We start from the raw sequence: 9,767 nt of genomic DNA, 5'->3' as shown, positions 1-9,767 counted from the left end.
GGTCCTGGGATGGGATTAGCGTTATCTGCTGAGCCATCTCATTGGAGACTGGATCTCACATAGTCCAAGCTTGTCTCAAACTCAGTGTTTAGCCAAGGATGATTCTGAACTCCCGATCCTCCTGCCTCCACCATCCCAGTGTTGGGATTACAGGTATGTTCTATGTGCTCATTTGTGCCCATGTGTTGTTACCTTCCTTAAGTTAATTTTTTTTTTTTTTGATTATTTGTGTCATCTTTGTGACTGATTTTTTTTTTCTAGTGGCACCACACAGAGTTTAGATAAAAAAAAGCATGGTGCCACTTTCTGTTGGTCATTTCTCAAAGCTAACTGCCACTGTCTCCATTACTGTTAAGAGAGGTAGTAGACACTATGGTGAGACACTTCAAGATGCAGATATTTGGAGATCGGCAGCCTGGCTATGATGGCAAAAGAAACATGTACACAGCACATCCACTGCCAATCGGACGGGATAGGGTAAGTGTCAGCAGTGGGGACTTCAGCTTACTCAGTGGCAACTGCAGATGACAGACACAAGGTTTCCCTTCTAAGTCACCCTTCAGGTCTTTTATTCATTCAGTTACTTACTGTTGGGAGGCATGCAAATACCATGGTGCATGAGGCTTGTGGGTTCCAGAGATGTAATTTGGGGCATCAAGCTTATTTTCTCACTGAGCCATTTGGCAAGCTTCCTCCTCCTCTTGCTGCTCTTCCTCTCCTTGCTATGGGATGTTAACTCCGGGCTGCACATAGGCTGGGTGACCCCTCAACCCCTGAACCACTCACAGCCTCTTTCACTTGAGTTTGTTGAGTTGTGATGATAGACTGGTTTCAGATCCCACAGTCACTGCATCTTCACTGGCAATTACAGATGTGAGGAGCACTGGGGTCACATTGCTTCCGTCACCTTCACATTTTCCATAGTTTCTACATTCACAGTGAACTTTAACAAAGCACTGCCTAAATATTATAGCAGTGTTTTCATTGCTTCACATATGAAACCAATACTACAGTACACTCTTAAACATTATTTCAATAGTAGAAAAAAGTGCCAAGCTGGGCTGGAGAGGTTGCTCAGTGGTTAGAGCACTGACTGCTCTTCCAGAGGTTCTGAGTTCAATTCGCAGCAGCCACATGGTGGCTCACAAACATCTGTAATGGGATTTGATGCCCTCCTCTGGTGTGTCTGAAGACAGCTACAGGGTACTCATATACATACATAAATCTTTTTTTAAAAAGTACCAAGCATGGTGGTGCACATCTTTAATCCCAGTACTCAGGAGACAGGCAGATGTTTTTCCGTGAGTTCCAAACCAGTGTGGTCTACCTGTGAAATTCCAGACCAGCCAGGGTGGGTAAGACCCTGAGTCAAAAACAAAACAATGAGTAAAAAAATTATTTTTAAAAGTTATATGGGACTGGAGAGATGGCTCAGTGGTTAAGAGAACTGGTTGCTCTTCCAGAGGTCCTGAGTTCAATTCCCAGCAACCACATGGTAGCTCACAACCATCTGTAATGGGATCTGATGCCCTCTTCTGGTGTGTCTGAAGATAGCTACAATGTACTTATAGTAAATAAATAAATATTTTTAAAACTTATATGTCTTAATTATACTTATGCAAATGACTATGAGTTTGTACACTTGTACACGTGGTTCCCACGGAGGTCAGAAGAAGGCATCAAATTTTCTGGAGCTGGAGTTATAGGGTATTGTAAGCCTGTAATATTTTAAAATCAAGGATTCTGAAGTGGCTTGGTGGGTATAGTATAAAACAAGCCAGAAAATCTGGATTCGATCCCCGGGAACCCATGTGGTGGGAAGAGAGAGCTGATTTCCACAGGTTGTCCTCTGATGTCCACACATGTGCCAGACCACATACTCACCTACAAACATGTACACGTACATACACATACAGGAATGAATAAATAAATATATAGTAAACATTAGGAGAAGGCACTGAAGAGATGGCTCAGCAGTTGAGACCACTTGCTGCTGTTCTCGAGGACTGAGGTTGGTTCCCAGTACCAACATCAGACAGCACAGCCGCCTGTAACTTCAGCTCCAGGAACTCCATCTCTCTCTCTGGCTTCCATGGGAACCTGCACTCATATACAAAAATAGATAAGGGAGAAAATATTCTAAAAATTGGCTTTAAAGTACTTTTAAATTTTAAAATGTAGTGTTGGAGAGATGGCTAAGTGGCTAAGAACCATGGTTGTTCTTGCAGAGGACCCAGATTCTAAGCACCCACATGGTGGCTCATAACCATTTATAATTCCAGTTCCAGGAGATCTGACACCCTCTTCCTACCTCCTAGGATACCAGGCATGCACATGGGATACATACATATACACAGGCAAACACTATACATATAAAGTAAACTTGAAAAGATAACTCAGTGGTATAACACTTGCCTATCCACAGGGCTCTGAATTGAATTCTTAGGATCACAATTTTTTTTTTTATTAATTTAAGTTAAATTTATAGGACTGGAGATATGGCTCAGTGGTTAAGAGCACTGACTGCTCTTCCAGAGTCCTGAGTTCAATTCCCAACAACCACATGGTGGCTCACAACCATCTGTAATGGGACCCGATGCCCTCTTCTAGTGTGTCTGAAGACAGTGACAGTACACTTACATAGATAACTAAAGTTTATAAGTAGTATGTGAATATATGTTCCTCTTAAAGTTATTAGGCAATTCACAAAAACTATGATTTCCTGTCTTTCCTCATGGCAGTCCATTCTCATTGTTAAAGGAGCATCCCACATTAGCATGTTACTTGTCATCAGATATTTTGTGTTATCTTTCTACATGTATGCTTATGTAAGTGCTTATTTGTTGCATATTGTTGTGATTTTTTATTGAGTGTTGTTTCCATTTATATACAATATCAGACCACTTAACTCTATTTTCTAATCCAAAGCAAATTGTTTTGAGATATGTCTCAGTTTGGCCTTGAATTCATGGTCCTCCCGCATCAACCTCCTGATTGCTGGGGTTATAGGCATGAATAGCCACTCTGTTGTTGGGTTTGTTTGTTTGTTTTTTGTCTTGATATGAAGATTTTCTTTTGATATCACAACTTTTAAAACTTATTTATTTATTTTATGTATATGAATACTCTATCACTGTCCTCAGACACACCAGAAGAGGGCATCAGATCCTGTTACAGATGGTCATGAACCACCATGTACTTGCTGGGAATTGAACCCAGGACCTCTGAAAGAGCAGTCAGTGCTCTAAATCACTGAGTGGTCTCTCCAGCTCCAGCTACTCCATTTTTAGAGCATTTACATCATGTACTTGTAACCACCACCTACTCTAGAATTTTTCTGTTAAACAGAAATGCTCTGCCCACTAAACAACACTTCCCCATACCTCCTGCTACCTGCTTCGGAACCCACCATTCCACCTTCTGTTGCTATGAATTTGTCCATTCTGAGTCCTCATTTAAGTACAGTTATCAATATTTGTCTTTTCATGTCAGGTTTATTTCACTTAGCACAATATTTATAAAGTTCATCTATAATATATTCTCTTCCTTATTTATTTATTTTTATTTATTTACTTTTGTGTATGTATGTATGTATATATGATGGGTTCATGCCTGCCATGGTGTACATATGGAAGTTAGAGAACAACTTGTGTGAACTGGTTCTTTCCTTCTATTGTGAGGTGCCTAGGATCAAACTCAGGTCGTTAGGTTTAGAGGTAATAGCATTTACCTACTATTCCATTCCTCTGGCCTCTTATTTTAATTATTGTATAATGTTTTCTATTCAATTATTTCTTTACTTAGGAAAATTATATTGTTTCCAATGGTCTGCAGTTATAAAAACTGTTAAGATAAATAGACATCGTCCATATGCCATATGGAATATTCTTGGGGTCTTTCCTATAACCATTATAAACCTGTATATATTTTTATCTAGGTTGATATGGAGGTGACCCTCCCAGGTGAGGGTAAGGACCAAACTTTCAAAGTGTCCGTGCAATGGGTGTCAGTTGTGAGCCTTCAGCTGCTTCTAGAAGCTTTAGCTGGACACCTGAATGAAGTCCCGGATGACTCAGTACAAGCACTTGACGTGATTACAAGGCATCTCCCCTCTATGAGGTCAGTACCTTACTTTGGATCCCTTCCCACAAATGTCAGGCTTTTTGACAGATTGTTCTTAGCCATGCAAAGGTTCCAACATCTCAACTTGATTTCAGTTCACAAACTGACGTCAAAATGTCTTGCATGAAGTATTCAAACTTTGTCTCTTCAGGTACACTCCAGTAGGCCGGTCTTTTTTCTCACCTCCTGAAGGTTATTACCACCCTCTGGGAGGGGGTAGAGAGGTTTGGTTTGGCTTTCATCAGTCTGTGAGACCTGCCATGTGGAATATGATGCTCAATATTGATGGTGGGTAAGAACTCCATCTACTAACTGGTTTTTGTTCATTTAGTTTGGGCCCTTCACTTTGCTTTGATGCTAAGTATCCTTCCTCTGTTTGTTAGTGTCTGCAACTGCTTTCTACCGGGCTCAGCCTATCATTGAGTTCATGTGTGAGGTTTTAGACATTCAGAACATCAACGAACAGACGAAACCTCTAACAGACTCCCAGCGTGTCAAGTTTACCAAAGAAATCAGGGGTAGGTATCCATGCTAATGTCATGGTGGCGTGAATAGAACGCAGTACAGGTCACCTGGGCTTGAACCACACAGACCTGGACAGTCCTAGCAGTGGGGCTTTGGATAAGTTCTTCAGCTGAGTTAGTCATAGAGTAAGTGTGCACTTACACTCGAAAATACACACCAGGACATAGTGATACTTATACAAACTTATTGAGTAAACTAATAAGGTCAGTTACGTAGCCAGGCATGGCATTGCGTGCCTGTAATCTCAATAGTCATGAGACGGTGGCCAGAAGATCACAAGGTGGAGGCTAATCTGATCTGTGTAGAAGATTGTCTCAAAAAAAATTTTTTTTGGTTGAACATCTTAGATCTTCTAGGACCTAATTTAGTTTACTTAGCTGAGATTTTGTCTTTATATGATTAAAGTTGTTGCCATTTTGTTGCGTCTTTTATTCTGTATTAAGTTATTGACCTTTTGTATGTATGTGGAGAAGAAATCTCTATTATCTGCATGAGAATTCTTTCCAGAGTAATGCACTTTTTTTTTTAACAGTCTCTCTTCATAGCTCTGGCTTTCTTAGAACACTTTAAAGAACAGGCTGGCCTCTAAGTTATGGAGATCTGCCTTCCTCTGCCACCTGAGTTCTGGGATTAAAGATGTGTCCTACCATGCCCTGCCTCTCCTTGACTTTTTAAGATTTATTTATTTTGTGTATAATCTTCAGACACACCAGAAGAGGGCATCAGATCCCATTACAGGTGGTTGTGAGCCACCATGTGGTTGCTGGGAATTGAACTCAGGACCTCTGGAAGAGCAGTCTGTGATCTTGCTGTTGGGCCATCTCTCCAGCTCTTTTCTTTTCTTTTTTCATTCCTTGACTTTTTAAAGACAGCATTCAAATCTAGTTTTGTAACTATGATTTTAAAACTGATATTTTAGATTCTCTCTCTTTTTTTTCCCTTTAACTCTTCAGGTCTTAAAGTTGAGGTGACTCACTGTGGACAGATGAAACGAAAATATCGAGTCTGTAATGTGACAAGACGACCAGCCAGTCATCAAACGTATGTGGATCACATGTAAAATACTATGGGAGATATACATGACAGCTTAGTCCTGTAATCTCAGTACTTGAGAGACCGAGGCAAAAGGATTGCTGTGAGTTTGAGTCATGCCTGTGCTATCCCAAAAGACCCTGTCTCAAAAAGTGAAAAAAAAAAAAAAAAAAAAAACAAATGAAAGAAAAAGACAACAAAAGGAAACCCAAATTAACAGTAAAATTTGATATCAGTCTGATAACAGGAAGCTACTGAACATCGTTGGAGAAGATGACACATGGTTGTGTGGTTTTCAGAATCACGGGAATCTTCCCTCATCAAAGCTTTAAAAATATTTTAGGAATTTGTGATTCACTTTACCTTTTGAACCAAGTACACTAAACGTAGATCAACTTCTATTTGAGAATAATGTAACCATCAGCGCCTGGGGAGATGACAGTCCATGCAGTACCTGCTGAGTAGCATGAGCACCTGAGTTTAGATCCTCATCTCCCACATAAAAGCTCCGCATGGTGGGGAACATCCGTCATTCTAGCTCTCACAGGGCAGAAGTGGGAAGATCCCTGAGCTGCCTATCAGCCAGCCTAGTCTCTGGGTGCACTTTAAGTTCAGTGAGAGACTGTCTCACAAAGGAAGTTGGGGAGTGATAGAAAATGCTTCATGTTGACCCCTGGCCTCCATATGCGCACACACATGCACACACAAAAATGCACACATCTGCTACATTCATGTATATACAAACACAACTAAGACTTTTAAAAAGAAATACAACAGTCATCGTAACCAATTACTATGCTGTTATAATTCTCAGTACAGGCTGACACTGCCAGGGTCTAGTCATCATAAAGGCTGTTATGTTAGTGTGTAGTTGTCTCTCCTCTTCCTCTATAGCACGATGTTACTCTCAACTATTAGTGTCTGTCTCCTGCAGTGCGTTCTTCTCCTCTTACTCAATCTTGCTTTTCTAATCACACAATTGGTGTTGCATCAAATACTGTGCCTAAGTGAGACTATGCATGGAAGTGCCCGCACCCTTACTGCATATGGTAGATTCATTCTTGTCAGCAGCAGCACAAACCTTTTGTCTAACATTGGCTCTCCTAAACGAATAGTGTTAAATATTTATTAATTTGGTTATGCATGATTTCTTGTTGGTATAACTTTGTGTCCATGGTATTTTCTCTCTCCTCCTCCCTCTTTTTCTTTCTCCCCAAACCCCGAGTGTGTGTGTGTGTGTGTGTGTGTGTGTGTACACTTGCACTCGAGAGCGCACATCTGTATGCCATAGAGTATATGTGGAGGTCAGAGGAGAACTTTTAGGAGTTGGTACTTTTTCTACTGTATGATACAGGGATAGAGCTCAGGATATAGGGCTTGCAAAGTGAGGTTTTTTTTTTTTTTTAATACCTCCTAATCTATCTCGTTAACCTGTGTATTTAGTCTTGTCCCCTCCATACTACATAATTTGCTCTGGATAGGAATCTCAAATCTTGGAGATCTAAAAAATGTGGCCTCAATAAATATAGTCATTCATTTAGAAAAAGTTTATCTTGAGCAAATAAAATTATGTGGATAACTCCAAGTGTACTTCTCAGTGGCCATCAGGGTAGAGTAGAGAGAGCACCGTGGTTAGAAGAACTTGTTATTCTTGCAGAAAATCTGGGTACAATTTCTAGCACCCACATGGCAGCTCACAGCTGTCCATAACTCAAGTTCCAAGAGGTCAGTGGCCCTCTCCTGACCTCTGAGGCAACCGGCAAGCACTCGGTGGGCATAAATACATCTAGTCTGGCCTCATTCTCGTGAGTACTAGGGTTTCAAGTGTGAGCCCCCAGACCTAGGTCTTCTTTTGTTGGAAAAAAAGTAAATTTTGAATTAAAATTTTTTTTCTCAGCTTCAGCAAAAAATTGAAATTTCAACAGAATTGTTTTGGTACAATATTAAAATGACGTCACTGAAAGTACTCAGACTTTTTTTTTTTTTGTTGCTAGTGCTGGGGATTGAACAAAAGACTGTATTCATTCTGTGCATTCGCTATTTGTTTGTGCATGCTCTCTCCCCTCCCTTCATACACACACACACACACACACACACACACACACACACAGGACAGCTTATGAGAGTTGGCTTTGTCCTCCCATCGCATGGGTCCTGGGGATTGAACTCAGGTTGTCAGTCTTGGAAGCAAGTACCTTCACCTAATGCGTTACTTGCTGTTCCCCACACTCCCTTCGGAGAGTCTTATGTAGTCCAGGCTAGCATAAAACTTACTATGTAAGTGAGGATGACTGATTCTCCTGCCTACATCTCCTAAGGGTGTAACTACAGGCATGTACCATTTTGTTTATTTCAGTGCTTATGGAGTGCTGGGGACCAAACACAGGGCTCTGTACATGTTAAACAAGCTTTCTACCCAGTGAGCCACATCCTCAGCCCTTGGCCTCTGTTTCTTAAGTGACTAACCAACATAGAAAATATTAGTAGGCTTTGTTTACTTGTTGAAGAAGTCAAAGTTTTAAATAGACATTCTTTCCTCTAGCTTCCCTTTGCAGTTAGAAAATGGTCAAGCTATGGAATGCACAGTGGCTCAGTATTTTAAGCAGAAGTACAGTCTGCAGCTGAAGTACCCCCATCTCCCCTGCCTGCAAGTGGGACAAGAGCAGAAGCACACGTACCTGCCACTTGAGGTAAGCAAATGACATTCCTCTTGAAATTTTATTTTTAAAAGTGTTCAGACTGGGTGCGTATGGGTGTATACCTTTAATCCCAGCACTCCCGAGGCAGAAGCAGTTGGATCTCTGTGAGTTCTAGTCCATCCTGGTCTATAAAGTGAGTTCCAGGATAGCTAGGGCTACACAGAGAAAACCCGTATTTTAAACATAACACAGTATTATAAACTTGTGGCAGAGTTTAGTCTTTTTGGAGTATCTTGTGCATATACATTTATTATAGGACAATTTGTTCCTGGAACTAGACAAAGGCTTCATGTATAGAAGCCCATTTCTACGAAACCTAGCTTCTCTTTGTCTCTTTGCAGGTCTGTAATATAGTGGCAGGACAGAGATGTATAAAGAAGCTCACAGACAATCAGACATCCACCATGATCAAAGCCACAGCAAGATCTGCTCCTGACAGACAGGAGGAAATCAGTAGACTGGTCAGTAAGGCGTGGTCTTCAAGATTAGCCAGCTGTGAGCTGAAAAAAAAAAAAAAAAAAAAACCCAAAAAACCAATACAGAATAAAAAGCTCCGGAGGGGACACAGTTCCTGTTTGCTCTTACATAAGCAGGCTTTCCGTTCCTTAGGTGAAGAGCAACAGCTTGGTGGGTGGACCTGACCCGTACCTGAAAGAATTTGGGATTGTTGTGCACAATGAGATGATGGAGCTCACGGGCAGGGTGCTTCCGGCTCCAATGCTACAGTATGGAGGCCGGGTAAGCTGCTTGTACCAACCAAAAACAGACACACCTTTGAATTTACCTGTAGCTCACTGTTGCTTCTGACTTCTGACTGTACCACATAAAGTTTTGTTTGTTCCCCCTTCAACATAAAAATGGTCTTAGATTGTAATGTCTTTTCTCTTTTCTTTTGTTTCTTTTTTGTTTTTTGTTTTTAAAGAATAAAACGGTAGCCACACCCAACCAGGGTGTCTGGGACATGCGAGGAAAGCAGTTTTATGCTGGCATTGAAATTAAAGTATGGGCAGTGGCTTGTTTTGCGCCTCAGAAACAATGTAGGGAAGATTTGCTAAAGTGAGTATCCCATTTCCAGCTCAGTAATACCCCTTAGATACGAAATATTCCCTTCCTGTGACTGTGCCAAGTACACTGGCGCCGACCCCCCCCATGCCCACAGTGATGCCATCTGGCTCTACAGAAAAGACCCTACGCTGAGAGTCTGACTCAGATTCTGCATATTTCAAGCAGAAACTCAGGAAGCAATTCACCAGAAGCTATGAAGTAGACAGAGTAGGAGCAATGCTATTTGGGAAACTCTCCAGTTCTTAGGAGACCGTTTCCATAGCCAGGGTACCTTTTCTGGTGAAAATGGAAGCTAGCTCAGTCTTTGGCCGTTATAACTCTTTA

General features: G+C 41.1%; 1 protein-coding gene across 1 annotated transcript in view; it reads left to right on the top strand.

Moving 5' to 3' along the window:
- Positions 1 to 357: 357 nt before the first annotated feature.
- Positions 358 to 9,767, top strand: part of LOC308424876 (protein argonaute-4) — a gene marked incomplete at its 3' end in the record, with an annotated part of 28,491 nt that continues 19,081 nt past the window's right edge. Inside the window, exons 1-9 of the mRNA XM_080922063.1 lie at positions 358 to 477; positions 3,938 to 4,119; positions 4,274 to 4,410; positions 4,506 to 4,640; positions 5,601 to 5,688; positions 8,222 to 8,369; positions 8,720 to 8,850; positions 9,002 to 9,116; positions 9,301 to 9,434. Of these exons, the coding sequence (XP_080778189.1) occupies positions 373 to 477; positions 3,938 to 4,119; positions 4,274 to 4,410; positions 4,506 to 4,640; positions 5,601 to 5,688; positions 8,222 to 8,369; positions 8,720 to 8,850; positions 9,002 to 9,116; positions 9,301 to 9,434 (1,175 nt within the window). The 5' untranslated portion in view covers positions 358 to 372. The remainder of the gene's footprint in view (positions 478 to 3,937; positions 4,120 to 4,273; positions 4,411 to 4,505; positions 4,641 to 5,600; positions 5,689 to 8,221; positions 8,370 to 8,719; positions 8,851 to 9,001; positions 9,117 to 9,300; positions 9,435 to 9,767) is intronic.

The sequence above is a fragment of the Micromys minutus genome (assembly GCF_963924665.1).
Source record: "Micromys minutus genome assembly, chromosome: 9".
Lineage (NCBI taxonomy): Eukaryota > Metazoa > Chordata > Mammalia > Rodentia > Muridae > Micromys > Micromys minutus.
This window is presented reverse-complemented; position numbering and strand designations above follow the sequence as displayed.